This window comes from Balaenoptera borealis (genome assembly GCF_965194805.1).
Source record: "Balaenoptera borealis genome assembly, chromosome: 15".
Classification (NCBI taxonomy): domain Eukaryota; kingdom Metazoa; phylum Chordata; class Mammalia; order Artiodactyla; family Balaenopteridae; genus Balaenoptera; species Balaenoptera borealis.
Genome location: NC_138871.1, coordinates 46,786,962 through 46,812,624, shown reverse-complemented (window position 1 = coordinate 46,812,624; position 25,663 = coordinate 46,786,962). Strand labels below are relative to the sequence as shown.

Here is a 25,663-nt window from a genome sequence, read left to right as displayed (position 1 = left end):
CCACCACCTGGATTTATAAGAGGCTGTGTGAAGCTAAAATTATAAAATTATAAATGGGCAGATGGAACCTTACTAAAATTTTAAGTTAACTATAAATTTCTCTTAAAAAAAAAAAAAAAAAAGCTTGGCTCTTAAATCCAGTGATAAGGGCAGCCTGCAGGACATGTTAATCAAGGCATGATTCGCTTAAGCCATAACATGGCTAGTATCTGGGAGGTCAAAGTTTCCTCCTACTCTACAAATAGAAGGTCACATGCTCAATTTTTAAAGATGAAAGGTAATTACTAATGGGGTTCTTTTTTTTTTTTTTTGGCTGCGTTGGGTCTTCGTTGCTGCACGCAGGCATTCTCTAGTTGTGGTGAGCGGGGGCTACTTTGTTGCGGTGCACAGGCTTCTCATTGCGGTGGCTTCTCTTGTTGCAGAGCACAGGACCTAGGCACACGGGCTCAGTAGTTGTGGCTCACCGGCTCTAGAGCGCAGTCTCAGTAGTTGTGGCGCACAGGCTTAGTTGCTCCGTGGCATGAGGGATCTTCCCAGACCAGGGATCGAACCCATGTCCCCGCATTGGCGGGCAGATTCTTAACCATTGTGCCACCAGGGAGCCCTTTACCTCTGCTTTTAAGATCAACTGTCTCTCTCTCTTCTTTTTTTTTAATTAATTAATTAATTAATTAATTAATTAATTATGGCTGTGTTGGGTCTTAGTTTCTGTGCGAGGGCTTTCTCTAGTTGCGGCAAGTGGGGGCCACTCTTCATCGCGGTGTGCGGGCCTCTCACTATCGCCGCCTCTCTTGTTGTGGAGCACAGGCTCCAGACGCACAGGATCAGCAATTGTGGCTCACGGGCCTAGTCGCTCCGCGGCATGTGGGATCTTCCCAGACCAGGGCTCGAACCTGTGTCCCCTGCATTGGCAGGCAGATTCTCAACCACTGCGCCACCAGGGAAGCCCCAGATCAACTGTCTCTTAAAAATATGTTCTCATCGCAATCTGCAACACAAAATAGCTACACTCTGATACTTCTTAGGTAGTCTAATTTTGAACTCACTGCTCACTACTACTTATTAAAAATTGAGTGGAGTGTTACAATATTTAGAGAGAACTGGTCAAAAGTGCACACAGGTCATCCATCCCTCCAGATATTATAAATCTAGCCCTGGTCAAGTCAGAGCAACAGAGACCTGAGAACCAGAGCCCACTTAAGAACTACTTTTATTGAATTATACCTTGGTATGACAGCAACAGTCCACATTGAAGATTGGTAACATAAAATTCCAAGAAGCCATGGCTACCAAGATGTTGCCTAGGAAACTGTCCATCACAACATCCAAGAATATCTGTACTTGTGAGCAATGAGTTTGTTTTATCTTACGAACTCTGTAACCTAGTGTCAAGAACTAGAGAGCTCAGTCAGAGCCAAGTTTACAGAGTATCCATTGACAAGTTTCAGATTACCATGATAAGCTTTCCCTGACTCCATATTTTTCTTTTGCTTCCACTTTTCAAAAAAAATGTTTATTTATTTTATTTATTTATTTTTGGCTGTGCCAGGTCTTCGTTGTGGCATGCAGGTTTTTTCTCTCTCTAGTTGTTGCACACGGGCTCCAGAGCACGTGGGCTCTGTAGTTTGTGACACGAGGGCTCTCTAGTTGAGGCGTATGGGCTCAGTAGTTGTGGCACGTGGGCTTAGTTGCCCTGTGACATGTGGGATCTTAGCTCCCCAACCAGGGATCGAACCCACGTCCCCTGCATTGGAAGGAGGATTCTTTACCACTGGACCACCAGGGAAGTCCCTGCTTTCACTTTTAACTTCTGTTTTACTGTTTTGTGATAATCTATATGTATAAACTGTTTTAAATCCTGTTTAGAACAAAGCAGAGGAACACTGAAATGAATAGATCAAGAGAGTTTCAAGGAGCCATTACAGGATCCTTTGTACAATCCAGATCCACATAATTCTCTGGATAGAATTGTTCATATTTGATCATTAAAGGTTCAGGATGTACTAAAGCCAAGTGCTTTTATCCATAAGAACATAATTAATTACCTAGACTTGATCTTGGTCAGTTGGGCAGGGGCTGGCAAATTTTTTGATTAAGAAGTATATTGCTATGTGCAGTTAAACTGATGTTTCTAAGAAGTATATACAGGCACATGATCAAAAAATTGTTAACTGCAACCAGTCAGTCAATTTTACCTGGTATACATTTCCTTTCTAACGCAAAAGAACTTTTGAAGACAAATCTGACTTAATGATTAAAAGATAAGCAGCAAGACTGGTTGTCTTTTTTATTTATAAGCTACCAGGGCAAGTTGCTATTTCCTTAAGGAGGAAAAGGGAGAGGAAAGGAGAATTTTGAGCGAGTATAAGGCATCTCCAAGACTTGAAAAGGGCTTAGGAAAAGAATGGAGAAAATCTTTCCCTTGGGATAGATACTGGTATACCTAAAGGAGCTAGGGAGCTGAAATTACCTAGGGGCTTACAAATAGTGGCAGAGCCACAAGAAGCATCTTTTCCAAAAAATTTAAAGAAATATATTGACAAGGCAGTTTTTAATACCATGATAAGTTACTGGAGAAAGTGAGGTGAAAGCAAGACTGTCATACATGTAGAGAGGTAATCAAAGAATTGTTTTTCTGCACTCACTCCCATTGGTATTAAAACCCTGGCCATGCTTCTGCTTACTAGAAATCCTCAACTCAAAATACAAAAAAGGAGGGGAGAGTATAGATGACTAATACACGGAAATTGAATGTCCTGAAAATTGAAGAAAAAAGGGGAGCTGGGTACATCAAAACAGCCTTGAACTACAGAAAGGAAGAGAATCACAATCCCATTTGAAACTCAGGCAACTGAGTAGATGGGCATATCTTTTCTTTCCAGCCTTACTAAAATCTAGCATTGTAATGGCTCCCATTACCTGCAGAAGAGGAACCACTGAAGAATATTCTGAGAGGAAGAACACAAGTGTTTCCTAAGTAGTTCGCAATAAGAACAGGACTAAAAAGTCTTCCTGGTATAGGAATAAAAGCCTTTGTAACACTGGACAACGCAAGAGTCAAGGTGGATCAGGGTTTCTCAACCTGGGCACTAGTGACATTCGGGCCAGATAATTCTTTGCTGTGGGGGGCTGTCGTGTGCACTGTAGCATATTTAGCAGAACCTCCCTGGCCTCTATCCCCTAGATGGCAATAGCACCCCTACCAATTGTGACAACCAAAATATCCCTTGTGGGGGGCAAAATCACCCCTGTCGAAACCTCCACTATGGATGAAACAAGTAACAAAGAGCTGCCAGGGATAACTCACTTTCTTGGTAAATAGCACTCCCAAACCACCTCACATTCTGAACCAGGAAACAGAAGGAACATCAGGATTTGTAGGAAAAATGATAAATTCAAATTCTGGATATGTCAGAATGTGGGACACCAAGTGGAGATGTCCAAAAGTCAGTTGGATACATGGGACTGGAACCAAGAAAAGAGGCCTTGGCAAGAGAAACAGACCAGAAAAGCATTAGCTACATTAATACCTTTGAAAAAGGCTTTTGTCAGCCAAAATAAAATCCTCTTAAGAGATGATGATTATTACCCTACACAAGCTCTACCTAGTGCCTAATTAAACAAGAAGCCCTTGATGGATTTAGTCTACTGCAGGATAATGCACTCATGCACAGTTCTTACCTTCATCTGGACAAACTTGCCATATGTTAGAGTCTTCAAAGTAAACTCTCACATACCTTTACTAATTGATAGGTTGCAATAATCTTCCCATTTGGCATATGCGCCTTCTTTTTGACTTTTTGTTTCCAAATCCATTGTCCCATATTCTATCAATTAAGAAATAGATACTTCCTCTCTGCCACTGCACATACATAATAAGCAAAAGCAGATGCAATTCTCACATGCATGTGAGTTTTCTAACATTATCATTAAAGAAATTCTGCTCTGGAAGGCTCAGAGACTCCAAACAGATTATACTTCTTCAACAAGAAACCTCACTGACAGTTTGAATACACCTCAGTTCAAGAGCATATTTTCCTGAATGTCTTTTTTTGATGGAGAATATTTACTTAAATGTAATCTTCCAAGAAATTAGAAGACATTTCTACATATGTGTAAGTTCACTTGTTAAAAAACTATTCAACATGTTTTATGAAGAGTCACATCTCATGTAAAAATAGCAGTGAAGAAATAATTTTCCTAACTTAAGACATAATCTGGTTAACAAAATAGATTAAAATAAATCTGAATAAGTAAATAGAAACAATGTGCATATATTAAGTTTAGTTTAATCTGGTTTCCTTGTGTAAAATCTTCTACTGTACCCTCTTTATTTATTTTTTTAACTAGCTTAAAAACTTTTTTTTAAAGTGTGGGTAAGCTGATAATTTGTTTTAAAATAGTAATTTAAAGTATCAATCAATTCACAGAATTTCCACCCAGCTCACCTCCATAGTTATATCTTACCAACCCACTGGCATACATTCAGTAAGAAAAGGTAATGATAAAGAATAGTGATACTTCCTTTTAGAGATGATAAATACTATAGAGAACACAAATCAACACACACTCCAAAGAGGAAAATTCATTTAGCATTTTTCTAACCACAAATTAAATATTCACTAACAAGATTTTTAGGACTCAATTTTGTTTGCGTAACCCTTACTAAAAATAAAAGGATATCATTAAAATATCAGTAAACACCTGCTATTCTTTATATGCTCCTTAGGCTAAACTTATAAAACCAGATACGATTTTCGTTGAAGGAAATTACTATGACCTCCCTCACAGTCCCATCCTTTCCCCACATAAAGAAAATGCAGGGGACTTCCCTGGTGGCGCAGTGGTTAAGAATCCGCCTGCCAATGCAGGGGACATGGGTTCGAGCCCTGGTCTGGGAAGGTCCCACATGCTGCAGAGCAACTAAGCCCGTGTGCCACAACTATTGAGCCCGTGTGCCACAACCACTGAAGCCCGAGTGCCTAGAGCCCATGCTCTGCAACAAGAGAAGCCACCACGATGAGAAGCCCACACACTACAGTGAAGAGTAGCCCCTGCTCACCGCAACTAGAGAAAGCCCGTGCGTAGCAAAGAAGACCCAACGCAGCCAAAAATAAATAAATAAATTTTTAAAGAAAGAAAATGTAAATGATGCCCAATTTAATATAAGTTCTCCAATGACTCTTATCACTTAAAATTACAACATAGCTAAGGAAGGAAGAAAAGAAAAGGTAGTGAAGTGTATTTGAAAATTGTGCTTTCTTACCAATATGTTGCTGTAGAGCCCAAGAGGAGTTTGAGGCACGAGCAGAGAGCATCTTTTCAACAGCTGGAGGAAGCCTCCTCCAATTAGTAAACTCCAAAGTGAAGATAAGGATGTCATCGCTGATTGAGTCAATCCTATATTGGCAAGATATTAACACAAAATTAGACACAAAATACACCAAGGTTCACCCTGAAAACAAACACCACATACCTATTCTTACAACATCTTGATGTGGAAGGCAGACAGAGAACTGCAGCATAGAAAATATTCATGAAACTAGAGGCAAGTTCAGTGGATATGAAAGATCAGCTATAGTTGCCACAGGAAACTCAAGTGACTGTGCATGTTGTTGTCCAATGGATGACAAAAGGAGTTTCTACTCTTACAGAGGGTAGGAATTTTCCTTCCCATTCCCCAGCAGCAGTGGTAAGAAAAGACAGATTCAGTATCACTGTCGTTAGTGGATTTGCCATCATTTCCTCCCAAATGGACCATCTTGCCAAATCTAGATTGGTCATCCTTACAGACACATAATTTAACAGTCCTGAAAGGATGAAGCCCAAACACCCAAAGCTGTCCCTAAACTGAGTGTATGAGAGAAATGGCTTGTTTCTGACCAGCTCTTAGAGATGTACTACAACTGTTGTCCTATAAGAACCTTTCCCATTCTATTGTAGATACAGCTCTAAAGGACATACCAGAATAAGTTTTGTCTTTAAGAACTGAAAGAAGTTGTTGAAGACAAGCAGTTCTCCTTCTATTTTTTAAAATAATGTCATATTTCCTACCAACCCACCCAAAAGAGACTTCCCAAATTTTATAAGCACTTGAATCCTAATAGAAAGAGCACTGACCCAAGAAAAAGCTCTGATTTCTAACATCGCCTCTACTACTTACAAACATGTTGCCTAAATTCTTTAAGCCCTAGATCCTGGTCTCTAAAATGAGAATTAACACTTAACCTACCTATTTTAGGGGACTACTCATGAAGATAATGGAGACAATATAGTAAACAGACTATTAAAACTATAAAATGTTATATAAATATTTGATATTACTAGAACTGGTTTGAAATTTTCAGTATTACATTTTCAGTGGGCCTTATAACACTGTACACATGAAATTTAGTCAAAGCTTAAAGAGAACTCTAAATTCTAACAAGATACTTATTTTGTACTCAACTAGATACTCCCCTACCATCACATTGTTTGAATAAAAATAAGATCATTAGGGTCTCTGGTGATTACTTCAAAAACAGAAATTCTTTTCAAGGTCGGTTTTTTGGAGACATTACTGAGCAAGGACAAAAGAAGGGAAAAATAGAAGTAAAGAAACTGAATAATACTCTAAACCTGTCCTCTCAAAGACAACTTATTTCTCGTAATTCAGGGTCAAAGTATCCTTGAAATGACTGATTAGAGAGTATGAAAATTATTTCCTAAAATCTTAATTCTCTAATATGCAAACTTATATAAGGAAGAACTTAAACTGTAGTACAAATGCTTTGGGAAACATTTTACTTCTCAAGAAGCTCTCAGTGAAGTCACGATTTATCAGAAAATACTGAGAATAAATGAAATGATAAAATATATTCAAATGCAAACAACCTCCTTCACTTTCTAGGAACCCCACACCAAAGGTTACTTGGTTCTGGTTGCTAGTTTCTTTTTTAATGGTTTCATTTTTCTACCTTAATGTGCTGTCTCACTGTGACCAAACACAAAGTCATTTTTGTGCAGTTATCTAAACACACACACAAAAATAAATCTGTTTACACAGTTTTAGTTAATATAATGTTGAGTTTATTTTACCAATGCTGATAATGGCACTGAAAATGTATTGTTACTGTACTACATTGACCGTTACATTGTACAAAGCAGTTGTACAATCATAAACCAGTGACAGTTAATCAACTAAATGCACAGATGACATTTACTTTCTATTATTCGTCTATTGCATTGGGGGTGTGAGGGAAACCTAGTCTTGCATTTAAAGCTGAAAAAATATTTCAGCTCTGCAGATTATATTGTGACAGGCAATTATTCAGCCAGATACATCTTTAAAGACTGTTTAAGACAACCAATACCTAGGAAAGACGTTTATAATTTACATGACAAAGATTAAGCAACAGACTTACATGTGATATAAATAAGATACAAGCAAAATCCACTTTAACAACATATTGACATTTTTATGGGATAATTTTTTTATAACAGCTCTTTGAATGTAAATTTGATCAAAGAAAGCAAAACATTCATCACATTCAGCGTAAACACTTGCTTTATTCATTCAATAAAAGATCAGTAAGCAAAAATTTGACCATGTTAAGCATTTTTATTGCTAAAGTGAAATTTTCCATCGTATTTTTTCTAATGAATATAAAGTGACTAAAGTTACTCCTTCAGAGTAAAATGTATGCAATTGGAGTTCTCAATTCAAATAGCTGAAGTTTTATAATTTACTACAAAATAATTTGTAGTTTACTGTTTATTAACTCTTTTCTATCGTAATACATCCAATAAATATAACACAAACCCAGTGGCTTATTACCACAAAAATTCTCAAATGGGCTAGTCACATGGGGGGAAGGGAACCCTGTATCAGAACTAGGGATGGGAGAGTATATTTTACAAAGCCTTTTAGGAGGATAAAGCAAATTCCCTTTCCTTCCAGCAGTCTATGTAGTTGCCTGAGGAGGAAAGGAAAAGAAGATACATTTAATTTTTTCCCTGAATAGGTTCTTCCTAATTTAGGAGTAGGAAAGAGCAAAAAAAGTTGGCCCAGATCCCCCTAGGTTAGGCAAGGGATTAAGTACCTAAAATTAAGTGATAAAAACTACCATATCCCTGGGGATACACAGGGCTAAGGCAGCATAGCACAGGGGTTACAAAGACAGACATGAGCCACACTACTGGACAGCCTGAGTCCAAACCTAAGCTCTCGCACTAACTAGCTGTGTGAGCTTGAGCAAGTATGTTAAATACTTTGTGCCTCAATTCCCTCCTCTATAAAATATGCATAATGGTATCTACTATGTTTTATATTAAATGAGTTAATAGTAAAGAACTTAAAATAGTACCTACTGTGTATCAGGCAATATTTTAAGTGTTGGTTAAAGAAATAAATAAACTAGAAACCAGAATGGAGCATGAAGGCTGAAAGTAATGGGCAAGTAATATGGAGTCGAGTTAGTATCTTCAGTAGAAAAACACAAGAAGCACGGCTGAGAAGAAAGTGGGTGCCTTGGGAATAAGCACTAAGTGAAGTGACAGAGGAAAAGGAACACTGTCAGAACTGCCCACAGCTATCTCATATGTTGGTTGGATTTACAGTAGCATTTTGGGGAGTGAATCCTAGAACGGTGAGGGGTAACTGCTGTTAGCTGTCAGGAGCCCAGACACAACAATAAAATTCACTAAGTAAAAAGTTAAGGGTACTTAAATAGCTTTGTTAATAGCTAGATATAGTATTCATTAGTGAGCGTTTCTATCTCAGTACTGAGTGTGTGTATGTGTGTGTGTGCACATGTAAAAGGGGATTTGTTAGGACAAGTAAACATACACAAATAACTTTTAAAAATTAGATTTCTCAATGAATTGTCAATAATTTTTATATCTCATTCAGTTATCTAAAAAATACAATGGATTTTTGTAAAAATTTATTGAAATGGTATAGAGGGAATTGCAACAGTGAGTGATTTGACAGATAACTATGTATTAATCAGCTGTTGGAGACAAAAGTAAATACAATCGGGTACTCAAACCACTGTAAACTATAAACAGAAAGTAAAGTGGAGATCAGAACATGTATCTAAACTTTGCTTTACTTCTATATTCCTCAAACCACCTACCAGAAAGCAGTTTTTCCTCACAAGCCACATATCTGAAACATTCAGTATCAGAAAGGGATGATAGTCCTAAGCATAAAACCTCTGCTTAGTGAAAATTCTTGAATTCTATATTATGGCAGACATAATAAAAAGGTGAGATACTGGGATCCTGCCAAACAAAGATATGTTCTTCACTTACAGATGGAGAAGCCACCAGGCAGAAGATGGAGTCCCAGAAATGCAAACAAAATTTACAAGTAGGAACCACTAGTGCTGCCTGCATGAATACCAAAGAGGACTTCTTTTGAAAAGCAAAATTTAAATAACAAAGTATCAGAGCACTTTTCTGCTGAAATCCAAAATCTCAGTATTTGTCTAAACATAATTTTGGTAAATGGTAATTTTTGAAGCACAAAAATGAAATCTTCTAGACGTTTCATTGAAATTTTATAAAATACATTTAATTTTTATGTTCTTTACATTCCTAGAGACTTTTATTCTATTTCCTCATTTGACTCGAATTATCAGGTCAAAAGAGTTCTCTCACCACTACAATTACCTTCTCGGTCCATCTAGACACATAACTCTTGAAAAGGTTGGTAAAACAGTTTTTATCCTTTTGCCCTAGAAAAATTCTGACTCAACTTTCATATAATCACTCATAGGGGTTGCCCTTCTGAGAAACCACTTGAGGTAAAGAGTTATTTCCTCAGCTACTCCAGAAATCAGTATTTATTGAGGGAGACTAAGTTCAAGTAGACAAGTTGCTATAGGATAGGAGTATTCAATCTAGTTGACTAAGGGATGCTAGAAATCTCCAAAGCAGCTACAACAATTCTGTCACAGACATTTTAAGAGCAGCATGAGGGATGGCCTAAGTAGAAGAAATAACCCTCTCAGGAGGGTTCACTGGCACCCATTCCTTTCTATTCCCTTCCAGCCACCTCTGACCTTTTCCCAGGACTCTATCCTTACACTCAATCTCACTACTAGCAGCCCCCCCAATTCCTTCTCCCCAACCCAGCCATCACAGTCAAAACACACACAATAACAACCTCCTCCCAACACAGGGATCTCAAGAAATTGGGGGAAATGAAAGGTAGTACACTCACTCAAAAAGAGTAAAGTCCACATGGTAGGATTTCTTACCAAGAACTGCAGAGGAGATTCAGTGGGTCAAATCCAGCAAGCAGGAGAGATGGCAACCATTCTTTATATTTTGTCTGTGCTTTAACTGCGTGATTTATAAATTCAGATATGTGGCTCCATGATGTCAATGGGCAACATTTCTTCAAAAAGTAGCGAAATACTGAAAACCTCTCATACTTCAGGCAGTATGCCAAATGAAGTTCATTTAGCTGGGCTCCATATTTCAAAAGAATATTCACAATTCCAAAGAAGTCACAGCTCCACCACAAAAAATAAAAAAAGGAAGGAAGGAAGGGAGGGAGGGAGGGAGGGAGGGAGGGAGGAAGGAAAAAGAAGGGAAGGGAAGAGAAGTTAGATTTTCACATTAAAAAAAATAATTCTTACGAAGTTAATAGTAGTTACAACTGGAAAATAAGAATAGCAAATGGGATAGTGGATGATTTTTACATGTCTAGTGGATTGAGACTAGGGGACCAGAGGAAAGGGAGGGTTTTACTTTTTAATTTACACCATTCTGCATGGTTTTTAATTTTCAACTATGAACAAGTTGTGTCCTTAGAATTTAAAACATTTATCTTAAATAAGTAAGTTTTAAAATTATCATTGACAAGTAGAAAACTCTTTTCAAATTGTGATTTTTTTGCACAACTAAGTATCCATAATACAAAACACTTGCTAAACAAAGTTAATAAAACAATGTGACGGGTCCCTAAAGACAGATGATTCAGTCTAGGAATCTCCAAGATACCACTTCCTTCAACAATAGCATTAGTCAATTTCCCTCTTACTTTTAAATTTCTAATGGTAAAAAGCAATCATATAGAAAAGCTTTTTTTAATGAAAAAAATTTAACTTACAGCTTTAGATTTTTTAGTCTTCTTTATCAAGTGTTCTACAGAATAAATTGTTATCATTTTACACCTATTGAATTGGTTACTTTAAAAAAGAAAAAATTATCATCGAATACTGCTAAGTTGTGGTTAAAATGATTGAAAATAAGTGTAACCCTTTTATGAGAGAGCTAATTGGCAAAATGCATCAAAAGAGGTTTCATAGCAAAGTTATAAGAGCACAGACTGGAGCCAGAGTACTCAGCCACTTACTAGCTGTGTGACTCTGAGCAAGTTACTTAAACTTTCTGGCACACAGAACTAGTATTTTGTAAGTATTTGTAAAATAAAATGATATGTAAAGTAAAATACCACACAAATTAAAATATAATGAACATAAATCCTGGGAATTTACACAAGAGACAAAATAAAAAAGAAATTATATCCTATTTGCACAAATATATTGACCATAGTATTGTCTATAATTTTTAAAAAACATAAATTACCTAAATGTTTAACAGAGGAGCAGTAAGTGCAAAATATGACATAGTCATCAAAAACTACAATTCTGATGGTTGTGTGACCACATTTTAAAAACTGTTTATGATATAATTTTAACTGTAACAAAGCTCAATAAACATGTATGTTCATTACATAGACAACTGTGAAAGAAAATACGCAAGAATAAAATTAAGTTTCCCTCTGAAACTGGAAATAATGCTATTTTAAATAACTAGAAATAAAAAAGAAATATTTTATTAATCATAGTATTATAGAATCTAAATAATGAAGTCATAAAAATAAAAGAGAAAACAAACATAAAACATTTAAACCATTGTCATGTGAGACCTCCTACTTCTGAGGACTTATGTATAGAACTTGAAATCAAGGTTTTAAAGCAGTTAAAACACTATATACATAAGTAAAATGTCACCTACCCCATGTAAATTTTTGTAAATCTATTTCATTTGTTCTCCAATTTGTGCTCTTTTCTTCAGTTAAAAGATTAAACGGTAATTCTCTTTATTATTAATAATATGCATAGCAATTAGAAAAGAAAAATCTATAATTCTAAAATTTCTTTATAAAAATTAATAACTTCGTTGTCTGTCTACCATATATTGCTATTTGTTCCAGGAAACTCCCATCATTCATATCAGTGTTCTTGAAAAGAGTCCTGTATGCATGTATTTTTTCTTCTGGCTGCTTTCAGATACAGGAAAGCTGAAAGAATTTGTTGCCAACAGTCCTGCACTACAGGAAATGCTAAAGGATATATTGATACTTCTGACCGATGGTTCTAAACAGTTATAACCAATTTATTTCAACTACTTCGACCTCATTTAACTAGCTTCTCGTTATTACTACAGTTATTACTTGCTGATTCCACTACAGAACAATCAACACATGACATGGACTGTTGAACACATTCCAGTAAACATGTAGGTAAACAGTGGGAAAAGCTCAAGACATTGCCTCATTACAAATGTGATATATAATTCTCAAGAAGACTGTTAATTTTCAAGGCATGTGTGTTTACATGTACAATTCAGGGACTGGCTGAACTCTTCCCTCAAGCAATTTGAAAACATCAATGGCCTAACCATAGATACTTTAGGTCTTAAAGAGGACGTTTTTCTGCTATAGAATACAAAGGTAAACGGGAGCCCTAAATGCACGCTGTTAGATTAAGTGCTACAGATAGCTAGAGAACCTATTTTCTGTTTAGAATAGAACTACAAAACCAAGAGGCTTTCTTATTCAAGTTTCGAATATAGCACCGAGACATGTGACTCATGCTAAGAAAATTTTAAGGACAAGGCCACAGATAAACCAACCATCCATCTCTAAATGTGAGAGGAACATGTGCACATAATTCCCTATAATAACAAACTTTATTGAGTATTTATTCTGTACCAGAATAAATGGTATGCTAAATGTGTTACACGGAAGATTTGCCTTAATCTTCACAATCACCCTAAAAAGTAAGTTTTATTATCATCTCCACTCTAGATGCAAAAACTGAAGCTTAGTCAAGCTAGTAATTGGTAGAATTGGGATAATAATATCAAACCAAAATCTAACAGTGAATATGATACAGCAAATATGTGAAATATCTCTCCTACATTATAAAAACCAAACACTTCATGAAACAAATTGAGAATTATTTTAAGGCCAGACCTATGTTTCCCAAAGTATGTTCCATGGAACACTAGTCCCTGAAAAACGATCTATGTGAAAAAGTCTCCATAATGAAAATATTTGAGAAACACTTTATAATATACACTAGTCCATAAAAGGACAAATACAGGATGAACTTAAATTTTCAACTTATATGGTCAAGTGTTTTTCTTCAACCTCCAGATACCTTTCAGAAGTACCCTTAGAATTAAAGCAATGGATCCAATAGTTAATCTGAAAACAGCCTAATAAAGAGAGTATAAAATGCCCCAAAAGTCTGTAAACAAGGAACAATAGTGTATTTATTGTAAAGTTCATCTTATGTTCCCAAATTTTCCATTCCCCCTTAGGAATTCATAAAACACAACACCATAAGAAAAATTCTTAGAAGCCCTCCAGGAAAGAAATCTAATTGCCATTGCTTAACCCTGTGTTTCCCAAACTAAATTAACTAAGGAACCCTTTTAATCCTGTGTATTATCTGTTAACAATGTATAGAATGATTATTCTACAAAACACACTTTGGAAAACCCCACTCTAAATTTCTTCCAATTATCACATTGCCTTGTGTTAGAAAGGACAAGAGCATACTCCTAAAAGGCTTATGAAACTGCCTACTGCTACACTATAAACCCTTTTCCAACAAAACTACCACTTATATGGTGAATAATAAACACAAAATAAACTGGAGGATCATAAAAATTTCTCAGCATGCCCTGAGCTTCTGCAAAGGATATTAAGAAGGTCTCAGATACATGTACAAGCTCCAGAAACTCAAGCAACTTCAGTGCTCTATGATGAGCTTGATTATTATATGTCATTGAGCAAGAAGAGAAGACCCTAAGGCTTAGATAAAACTTTGGTTAAAATGTAAACTACATGGACATATGCATGTGTTTCTCTTAACACTTAATACAAATTCTCTTTCAAGCCCTGATGGAGAATCGGAAAAACTCATCAAGTCCTAGAGTAGTCCCTCCTATTTAACATAAATATCAAGAACAAATTGTGACACATTAAGAGATTCCACATTATATAACAGTGAAAATCATAAGACACAGAGAAAGAGGAGAAGTTTAAAAACTAAAAATGCGATGTCTAGACCTTATCTGGAGGCATGTACACTTTCCATCATACTGCTCTTTGAAGTTCAAAAATGTGCACAGAAACAGGCCCAGATAAAAAAGAAGCACAGTAAAAGGAAATTCAACATGTTAACAAGGTTTCTTTTAAACAAATAGAAATGGGCAAATATCTTGAGAATTTCAGTTTCAATTACCCAACAAAATATCCAACCAACTTATTAGCTGAATCATCAAAAGGCCATATAGTGGGGGGGCTTCCTTGGTGGCACAGTGGTTGAGAATCTGCCTGCTAATGCAGGGGACACGGGTTCGAGCCCTGGTCTGGGAAGATCCCACATGCCACGGAGCAACTGGGCCCGTGAGCCACAACTACTAAGCCTGCGCGTCTGGAGCATGTGCTCCACAACAAGAGAGGCCGCGACAGTGAGAGGCCCGCGCACCGCGATGAAGACTGGCCCCCGCTCGCCGCAACTAGAGAAAGCCCTCGCACAGAAACGAAGACCCAGCACAGCCAAACATAAATAAACTAATTAATTAATTAACTTAAAAAAAAAAAGGCCATATAGTAAGTTTTAGTGAATGGCTTTCAGCCGTCAGCTGAAAATAAAATAAAAACATTAGGTTGTATCAGATGTATCCATGTGTGATATGATGACAAGAATGGACACAATTATTTTTACAAAACTAATGGGATAACAATCATTAGTATCAATTAGAAAGACACAAAATCAGGTCAGTTAAGCCAGGATCTCTTTCTACATTCATATAGAAAAGGCATTAATATTTGTTCAAATTGTCCTGAAATTTCTCAACTTCCCTCCTCTTCCACCCATTCCAGTTAAAGGAGTCTTTTTCTTCTATTTTCTCATTTGAGTTGAATTACTCAGCTATGCCCTTGAAAGACTGGCTTCATGTCACTAAAGCTGTTAACTTGTTAGCCCCAAAGGACAAAGAATGCTTTTGTACGATGGTGGAGGAGACAAGACACCTTTCTATCATGCTTTGGAGTGTGAGAAGAGCTAAGGGCCACTGCTTCAAATGGAAGCTTATCCTCTCCAAGGGATACCCAGTAAAAATGTTTCAGAATGCTAATCCTGAGCTAAAAAGTTAAATCAGCTGAATAAAATAATAAAGAAGGGAAAACTTAAAACCCAGAGCCATTATTTATATTTATTATTTTCATCACCTTTTGATATTAATTATACTATTTGTAAAAGTAGATATGTTTACTAGAACATAACAGGCCAACAGTGCAAGGAGGGTCACAAATATTAAAATTCTAGATCTCTGAGAAATACCAGAAAACATACAAATAAGAAAACAAAAGTTTTTGACTCATTAATACCCGGAGTCAGTTTAGTGCTGATTAAATCTTTCTACAACAATCTTACACCAAACTAACATTATTGTAACAACACACCATTGCTATAAAAATGAAATTTCAAAACTTATACCACTAAACTTATCTCATTGTCTATTACCAAATCTCTGAAAATTTGAATATCTAATAATTAATTTTGGAAAATGGAGTCTTCCAAGTTCCCTGGTATCATTACTGTGACTAAAACACAAATTCTTATTCATAATTGGTAAATGTAATATAGGAAATTCAAACATTGTTAAGGAAAAACAGCACAAAAAAGTTATTTTTAAATGAAAATTTTAGTCCACTGTCCTTGCTTTTTAAATGGTAATTGTAATTAATTTAATTAATTTTAAGTATGCAACCACAGAGAATCCAAATTTTCAGATACATACTTAATGAAAGAAATTAAAAATTAATGAATTTTTCAACCTCGATTTTTTCCCCAGGCACTGGCTGTATTACCCTCTGACACACTAAAACAAAACCTACTGGGAGAATGACAGTTTTCTTGCTTGATCAGCTTTACACCGAGGCCCAAAATAATCAAATGATTTTCACATTACATGTACAGTGATGACATGCAAACTAATAGCCAGACGTTAGCTTACATAAACATAATATAGAGACTAAAAATTTAATTGATGCTATTTTCTAGATAAATGGAGGATGGCAAAAATGAATTTCTTCTCCAGAAATGAAGAAGAGAATTAACCTTGATATTTTTCTGTGTGCCAATAATTGTGCAATGTACTATATTTTTATACATGTTAAATGTGAGCATATGTGATTATGATGCTATCATTGCTTAGATTTAGTCCTTTGGGAAATGTTTCCCTGTCAATTAAATTCCCCGCAGAGTAGGTAATAATGGCAAAGATATATCAAAATTAAGTCTACTGCCATGGGCCCAGGCAAACAAAAAGTCAACTGGAAAGACTAGGAGAATGTACCCTCATAAAACAGATATTCTGACGTTTTGGCTTTTTTCCTTTAGACTAACAAATAGTGTTTTCCAGTGACTTTTCTTACTGAAAACCTACCTTACTAATTAAAAATACATTTGGTCCAATTACAAGTTCCCACATGAAAGAAAATATCTGACAAGCCCTTTTAAAGCCACCAAAACAGATTTTAGTTTTGCTCTATAGGGCCATTTTACAGAGCAAAATTGCCAAGAGTAGCAAAAAACAAAGTTTGTTAGCTCATGTCTGTGACCAAAGACCACCATACGCCACACTGTTGCTTCTTTACTTTTAGTTTTCAGCAGTTTGATTATTGGTGAGCACGCTTTTCTTTGGGTTTATCCTATTTTGGTTTACTGAGCTTCTTAAATCTATAAAACTTACGTCTTTATCCAACGTTGCGAAGTTTTCGTCCATGATCAGTTCACAACCTCTTTCTCCTCCCTTCTGGACCCTAATGACATGAATGTCAACCCCAGCCATACTGTCTCTCAGGTCCCTGAGGCTCTGTTCCTTTTTGTCCCCCAAGTCGTCGTCTTCTCTGTTCTTCTGTTTGGATAATTTATATTGGTCTGTCTTGAAGTTGACTCTTTCCTCTCTCAATTCCATTCTGCTATGGAGCTCATATAGTTAATTTTTCATTTCAGATTTTATATTTCTCAGTTTTAAAGAGTCCATTTGGCTCTAGTTTTTATTTCTCAGCTGAAAATATCTACCTTTCCATTTATTTCAAGTGTGTTTACTTCATTAAGCACCATTATAATAGCTGTTTTCAATTATTTAATATCTCCAACATCTAGATCATCTCAGGGTTGACACCTGTTAATTGTCTTTTCTCTCTAAAATTGGTCATATTTTCTGGTTCTTCATATGTCAAGTCATTTTAGACTGTATCCTGGACATTACGGATAGTAATGCTGTGTGTAAACTCTAGGCCTGGGTCCTGTTATAATCTTTTGAATATAATACTGATTGTGTCTGTTTATTTTAGCAGGCATATAACCTAGTTAGGTTTAGACTACAATTTCTTTTTCACCTCTACAGACTGCTGGTTCATTTCTCAACCCTTTGCTATGCTACTTTGGGTCTGGCCCCATGAAATGTACCATTCAGGGGCCTGAGACTTGGGCAATAGTTCAAATCTTGTTTTCAACGTCTGTTCTGTGCATTCAAAGCTTGGATGGGCTCTGGACATATGCAGGTTTGTACGCAGAATTAAGAGAACCCGTTTCTCCAGCTCTCTCTTCTCCAGGATTCCCCTCATACCCTCTGTTCCACAGGGTTCTATTTACCTGATTTCTCAGGCCAGAAAAACATTAATTTTAAGGTGTTTCGGGGTTAACAGGGGTACTGCTATGGTTTAATACATTTAATTTAAACTACACTTATAAGATGATGAGGCATGAGCTTAGCTGCTGTGACCAGGACCAAAAATATTCCTCCAAAAGTAAGATGAAGACTAAAACAGATTATTGTTACATTGGACACATAGACATACCACTATACAAAACTATACAAAACCATTACATTCTGATCAAATAAAAAAATGTTCAGGGACTTCCCTGGTGGTGCAGTGGTTAAGAATCAGCCTGCCAATGCAGGGGACACAGGTTCGATCCCTGGTCCGGGAAGATCCCACATGCTGTGGAGCAACTAAGCCCGTGTGCCACAACTACTGAGCCTGCGCTCTAGAGCCTGTGAGCCACAACTACTGAGCCCACGTGCCACAACCACTGAAGCCCGCGCGCCTAAAGCCTGTGCTCCGCAACAAGAGAAGCCACCGCAATGAGAAGCCCGCACACCTCAACAAAGAGTAGCCCCCGCTCGCCACAGCTAGAGAAAGCCCGCACACTGCAACGAAGACCCAAGGCAGCCAAAAATAAATAAAATAAATAAATTTATAAAAAAAAAAATTCAATTCTGATCTAATAATAAAATACAATGGAGATAGATATGTACAGAGAAAGGCAAATGAATCAACTAAAGTCATCAGTACAGCCCTAGTGAGGTAAACTAAAATAATTAGGGCTCCTCTGTTTATAAAGACAAAACCTAAGGAGGTATACCATGAAATCATGAAAGTTATGCATAGAGTGGATCCCAGATACTCAGATTAACCAAAACCCCAAATACTCAGAGTACAGTATATACGTAGAAGCTTAAATTCAGAACAAATGAACTACTATTTTACATAGCAAATGTTACAAGATGGTAGAGACTGAAAAGCTTAGCAAATAAGTTTTTGATAAATGTTTAAATTAAGTCATAGCTAGCAATCCATAATGGTGAATTCAGGAAAGCCAATGAAATTTGAGGTAAGCCTGCAACCTCTTTTGCGTCATTAAAAACAACAGCAACTACCTGCACAACTTAATCCATTATTGCATGGACCATAGATTTTACTCAATATGGCTTTTCTTACACATAGCCTTATTCTTGCCATCTATTGTAAAAGCTTAGGAGTCTTAGAGACAAGTCTTGGCCAGAATCTAATCAATAATCTATCAGTAATTCTTCATTTATTCTACTCACAGCATCATGGCAGATCAGCAAAAGAAATATTTTAAAAAATTTTAAACTTAGTGTGACCTACAGAAATAAACGTTACATACCAAATACATTAAAAATGCAAGAATATCTAGAAAACTAAAGTTTTATTTTACGTTCATAACAAGTCTTGTAAATATAAATTTCAAATGATAAATAGCCTGACACACGGTCAATATCATACTTGACAAAGATATTTTTAACTCTTTTTTATCTTTTTGCCCCCCAGCTTTACTGAGGTATAAATGACAAATAAGATTGTAAGATAGTTAAAGTATATAATGTGGTGATTTGACATATGTACACATTGTGAAAACATTCATCACCTCAAATATTTACCTCTTTTTTTTTTAAGAGCATTTAAGTTGTACTCTTAGCAAATGTCAATTATATAATACAGTGTTATCAACTACAGTCACCACATTATACATTAAATCTTCAGCCCTTATTCATTGTGTAACTTAAAGTTTGTTTTAATTCTTGAATTGTTTTGAAGACCAAGGATACCAGAGAATTTCTGCATTTACTTTAATATATTGAAAGTATGCTCTAAAACTGCTACCCCAAAAATATAATCCAGAGCCAAAGAGAGAAGGAAAAAAATCTGACATTATCACCTCATTTTTATTATAGTTTGACTGAACAAGGTGCATCACAGAAGGCTTTTGTCTTTGTCTGTTTTTTAAGTTACAAATTTAGCTCTAAGACATATTGTTTCACAAAAGAAAGTCATTTGGAAATACATCTCCATATAGCAAAAAAGAATAAAAATACAGAAAATATACATACTCCTTTTGGAAAGCCATACACACGGGAGAACTGAATCCGAAGACGAGGCACATCTGGGCATCTGGGCAGTAGCCAGCCTGGAGCAACATTTCTAGGCACTCTTCACGCCCTCCAAACACTGCTGAGTACACAGGACTCACTTTGTTTGGCCCAGTGTCACAGATTCGGTTAGTAAGTGGTATTAACAAGTCCAAGATTCTGCAAATACACAAATTCAGGGGTATATAATGCTTTTATATGTACATAAGTGTAGACATTTCTACAGCACATATTTTGAGTCACTCATTGATAGATTTTAAAAAGCCTTTCTGTCTTCAGTGTACTTTCTATCTATAGTAAATTATTACAAGCTACATACTCCGAAATGTTATGCTCATTACTGTTGCTTAATAGAAAGATCCTTAAACGTATCTGAAGCAGAGCTAAATAACGTTCCCATAAAAGTAAACAGATAACACACAGTCCTTTATTTTTCACGAATTATTTACCTTCCCACCAACAACCACCTTCCTCCCCAAAATTCAAATTTTATATTAGATATTTTAGGGTCTAATAAATTTTTTAAAACTTCATTATACTAGATATAAACTTGTTATCAAGAAAACAAGTTATTTTCCTTCATAAAGTAGCAACCAAAGTTTTATTTTTCTAATCAGTAAGAATTTTTTAAGATGGTGACATGAAATGAATAGTATTTTCATCAGGAAGAAGTCAGAAATTCTGCTAAAATATTGTATTCTCAGAAAAGAAGATGAGCTCTTTAAATATTAAGGCAGATTTATTTAAAAATTAAGAATAAATTAAGAATTTATAACATTCTTTCTCTTTGCTACTTTTCCTTAGGTAAGGTAGGACTAAGATAATATTTAAGGGGAACTTATATTTTACCATGAAGGAAATCATCAGTGACAAACAGAATTCTCAAAATTGAGAACAAATGAGGACAAATTCTCAAGAGGGTTTTGGTATCAATTTAAAGCTCAGAGTATAACTGTACCTAAGATTTATGATGAAATAAACAATCAACAGTTAAGAAAAACATCAAATTTTTAAACCTAAGTACTTTGTTAAAATAAAGAATCTGTTTAGTGTCTCTTATATGTAATAAATGTGGTAAATTTTTTTAAATGAGTTGGAAAAATTATACTCTTCAACATGGCACAAACATGATTACAAATATCTTTAAGGAAATAGTAAAATACCATGCCACCTAGTGGCATAATAACCCAATTACAGCATCTGTTTTCCTACTATGTATACATACTAAAGACAAGACCATTTCACTATTACTTTTTAAATTAAATAATACTAACAAGAGCTATAAAAATTATTATTGTAGTAGTATGACTCTAAAAACTTTAAATACATATTTAAAAAAACTGTTTGGTACCAATCTATGTTAAGATAGGCTGCCATATTCTCACAGGTATAACCAGGTTTAATAATTTCTGAGATTCCTGGAACCCCCAATTTCAGGGAGTTCCAACTTTCGTTAAGTCTCTCTCTCTTCAGACAATACCAAAAATTTCATTGGAATTTCTGGCTAAGGAAGAAGAGTAATAGAAGCAGGGGAAAGTACCGAGTTGAATTTGAAATAAGACAAAGAGAAGTCCAGTCAAAGCGTTCAAGATGTGAAGGACTACCCAGTCCACACAAGAGAGATCACAAACTCAAAACCTTCCTGGGTTCAAGATATGGAGGACTACCCAGTCCACACAAGAGAGATCACAAACTCAAAACCTTCCTGGGGTCAAGGAGGTAACAAAAATAAGCTGAATAAAGCCATCAGATCAATGCCTAAAGATGCCTGGGACAAGACTGGAAAGGAGTGGGAGAGTACAGCCACAGCTTAAGAAGTCAGAGAGAAGACTTAACACCCTGAGAAAGCCCCTGGGGCCACTCTGCCTCACACTAGGGAAGGGCAAGACTACGAGTTGCTGGGAATGCAAGGCGGACAAATGTGGGGGTGGATCTAGTCACCCAGCAGATCAGTAGAAAAGGGAATACCAAGGATTACGCCTGGAGGTAAAAGGTCTGGCCCAGAAGATCTATTTCTATTACCTTTGAATTATGAGACCATTTTTATTTTCCATTTTTAACACTTACTTTGTATGGCCCATTTGTGCAGCTGCATGAATAGGTAACTGCCAATTGTCCTCATTACAGTAAAGATCAGGATCTGCCCCACTGGAAAGCAAAAGCTCCACACATTCTGTGTGGCCCTCTTGAGCAGCAATGAACAAGGGAGTAGCTTTGTCCAAGGCTTGACAATTGACATTTGCACCTAAAATAAACATTTAACATATAGCCTCCTTAATGCAAATAATAGTAATAATAATTAACAAAAATTTCAAAGCAGCTGCCTTAAAAGGGTTTCACAGTACAATAGCTTTTCTTCCTTAGTGGATACTGTTGTTAAAACATATTAATTTTCATAACTTATTGGTAATCATTTACATTGTTTTTACTTTTATGTCAGCAAGAAAACAAGTGATTAATATTTTAGAATTCATTTTTAAGCTAAAATAAGAATCTTATTCAATGAAGGATTCATTTCATTCCAACAAGCACTCTGAGGGTCCAGTAAGCAATCATTTAAAAAGGGAAAAATGCAAACCATCAAATATGGATAACTTTTCTGATCATTACTGAAAGGATAAGAAAAAAATCTAAATTATGAGACTCTACAGATGCCACTAATTGATTCAGGCTAAGATTTGTGAAAAAAAATTCCAGTAGATATGATATACATGGGGGCTATGCCTTTAAACTAATGTTGACTATACTCTTCATTATATCACTTTTCTTCATGACCAGTGCATGATAAACAGAGCCCACATTAAAAGGAAAAAGGTCTATTTAAATGGGTTTCTAAGCTGATCTTTTTAAGCATAAATCTAATCAATTATTTAGACACAAATGTATAAAGATGTGAAAAAGTTTAGTGACCTCAATTTTTGTGAAGGTTTCAAAAATAGCAGACTTCCTCAAACTTTTCTCATTGACAAATAATGTGTTAAGTATGCCAAGTATGGTGTTAATACATGACCACGAGAATTTTTAAATTTCTGGAATACAGCTCAGTGAAAAATCATCATCATCAAGGGGGGGAAAGACTACTTTTTTATTTAAAAGGATGTTCCATAAATATACCTTGAATAAACCAAAGCCCTGAAATGGGTAAAAACAATGCAAAACACAAATGGTAACTTAGAGTTTATGGAACTGTCAGAAATTCCAACTGGATATTCAACATGTCTAGATACACAGAATATTCTTGACTTGTACAAGGTGGCTTCACCTACTGTCAGCCTCAGAAAGAAATGAACACTATAACTGAGAAAAGACTAAGTCAAAAAAGAAACCTACTTAACTTTCTCTTTTAAGCAATGTTTTGTTTTGATCGACAATTTCAATGTATAAGAAAGAATAAGGAACTAGTCCCTGTAAGATTGCAGGTAGAAAAGTTGGGAAAATGAGAGATAATTCACTGAAAGGAAAGTCATTTTAAAGAGTTAGAAACATGTATAGTTACCTTATAAACATACCTACATACCTTTTCAACTTGCTATTCATAACTATTCAGAGAGGAGAAGAAAAAAAAAAAAAGAACAAAGAAAAACAAAACAGGTGCTTAGTGTTCCAGGAGACAGGCTCAGCATGAGGAGTCATTAAGCTGCAGTTTAACCTATTTCATTCTAAATATTAGCTACACACTAATAACTGGAACTTACGGACTGGAAGTCACAAAATACATCACGACAGTCCTTGGGAAGGTACAACATAGAAGAAGGAAGATGAGAAATCACAAGTCCTGGATCCAAGTCCTGATTCTGCCAGGGAATACTTCCTAGATCTTTGGCAAGGCACTTAAATGCTCAGAGCCTGGGATTTTTTTAATTAATTAATTAATTAATTAATTAATTAATTAGGCTGTGTCAGGTCTTAGTTGCGGCATGCAGGTTCTTCTCTAGTTGTGGCATGTGGGCTCCAGAGCACACAAGCTCAGTAGTTGCAGCATGCAGCCTCTCTAGTTGTGGTGCACGGGCTCTAGAGTGCACGGGCTCAGCAGTTGTGGCACACGGGCCCAGATGCCCCGTGGCATGTGGGATCCTAGCTCCTTGACCAGTGATCGAACCCACGTCCCCTGCATTAGAAGGCGGATTCCTAACCACTGGACCACCAGGGGAGTCCCCAAGCCTGGGATTCTTAATACAAAAAAAAAAAAAAAATGCTTGAGCAAATGATTTGGGGGATTCTCTCAACTTTAAACTTTGTTTTGGTAATTTATTAAAAGTTTAGGTATTACAGAAGATATGTGAAAAGTCTAAGTATTAAAAAAAATTGCGTGGTGGCAAATCTTGTGTATTTCCCATCTGCTCTTGACTATCCATGCTTCGTCAGGTTAGCAGTGTGAGTGCACACACAGTGTCTGGAAGAACTGAAAAGCTCTTACATAACAAAAGTTTCTGGTCACAGAAATGTCAGAGTAAGAATGCCACCTCAACACCATCCTCTCCGACAATGCTGAATGTGTAATGGTTGCCACTGAGAAACCTTTAACAGGCTTCTGTTGTTATTTATTAACATAATAAAGTGTAAACATGCTTTGAAATAAACCCATTTAAATATCACACAATTGATCAAAACATACAACTCAAAGGGTTAATATACAAAATAACTATCTAAAAAATTAATTAAGCCTGTACTAGTCTTGTACCCTAGAAAGCTGGAATTGCTCAGGTCCCTATAATAAAGAACAGCACCATCATTCAACTTGCCAATAAACCTGCTTTAATGATAGATCATTATGGTCCTACACAGATAAATTAGTAGTTGCGCATTGTATTATGTTAGTAATAGAGACTTAGTAACCAGGCTTATAAATGAACTTGTATGTACTCTTATTTACCACTAACATAAGACCATAAATTCCAGAACCTAATTTATATCTGGTCAAGAATTACTCTTCCTAAGAAGATACAAAGTTAAAACTCATGATCTTAACAGTGTAAAGACGAATGGATTAGTCTTACCCGATGATATAAGTATGCTCAAGCTTTCTAGCTTGCCATATTGAGCAGCCACAAATAAAGGTGTGATCCCAAAGTCATCCTGGCATTCCTTGTTTGCTCCTTTTTTAAGAAGCAATTTTATGATCTCAGCATTTTCCTAAGGCACAGATTCATATTTTAAATAAGAGAAAACAAAGAAAATAGAAGATATCTTTTTCATTGTTGTGTGTATGTTTTTTATCCTCACTAAAGGAAAAAAGTGTATTGGTGGATGGGAAGAAAGTGTTAAACAATCAGATTATTCTGTACCTTTAGCTAGAACATTAAACATAAACAGATAAAACACTGGGAATCTCTAGGAATTATAATCCTTATAAAATCCTGCAAAATTAGTTTGCAAGTACAAGCACTAAGATGTCATCACAGTTTCTAAACACAGTGCTATAAATAAAATAAGCCGTTGCTCGCTATCAGTTTATATCCCAAATATTCTGATGGTCTCTTAACTATGCTATCAACGTTTGAAAAACTTAGATAATCCCTGCAGCCCAAAGCTACTAGAACTACTAGAGCAGTTGGCTTATTCAGAATGACCGTTAGCATTTAGACTGCCTTTTCTGTACTGCACTAACCATCATAAATCA

At 35.9% G+C, this 25,663-nt stretch overlaps 1 protein-coding gene across 7 annotated transcripts in view; it reads right to left on the bottom strand.

Moving 5' to 3' along the window:
• Positions 1-25,663, bottom strand: part of ASB3 (ankyrin repeat and SOCS box containing 3) — a 92,494-nt gene that overhangs the window by 10,620 nt on the left and 56,211 nt on the right. For all 7 annotated transcript variants that reach the window (XM_082358217.1, XM_082358223.1, XM_082358221.1 and 4 more), the window contains 5 exons: positions 25,041-25,176; positions 22,111-22,288; positions 20,005-20,202; positions 10,245-10,502; positions 5,267-5,400 (listed from right to left, as the gene is read on the bottom strand). In XM_082358217.1, the coding sequence (XP_082214343.1) occupies positions 5,267-5,400; positions 10,245-10,502; positions 20,005-20,202; positions 22,111-22,288; positions 25,041-25,176 (904 nt within the window). The remainder of the gene's footprint in view (positions 1-5,266; positions 5,401-10,244; positions 10,503-20,004; positions 20,203-22,110; positions 22,289-25,040; positions 25,177-25,663) is intronic.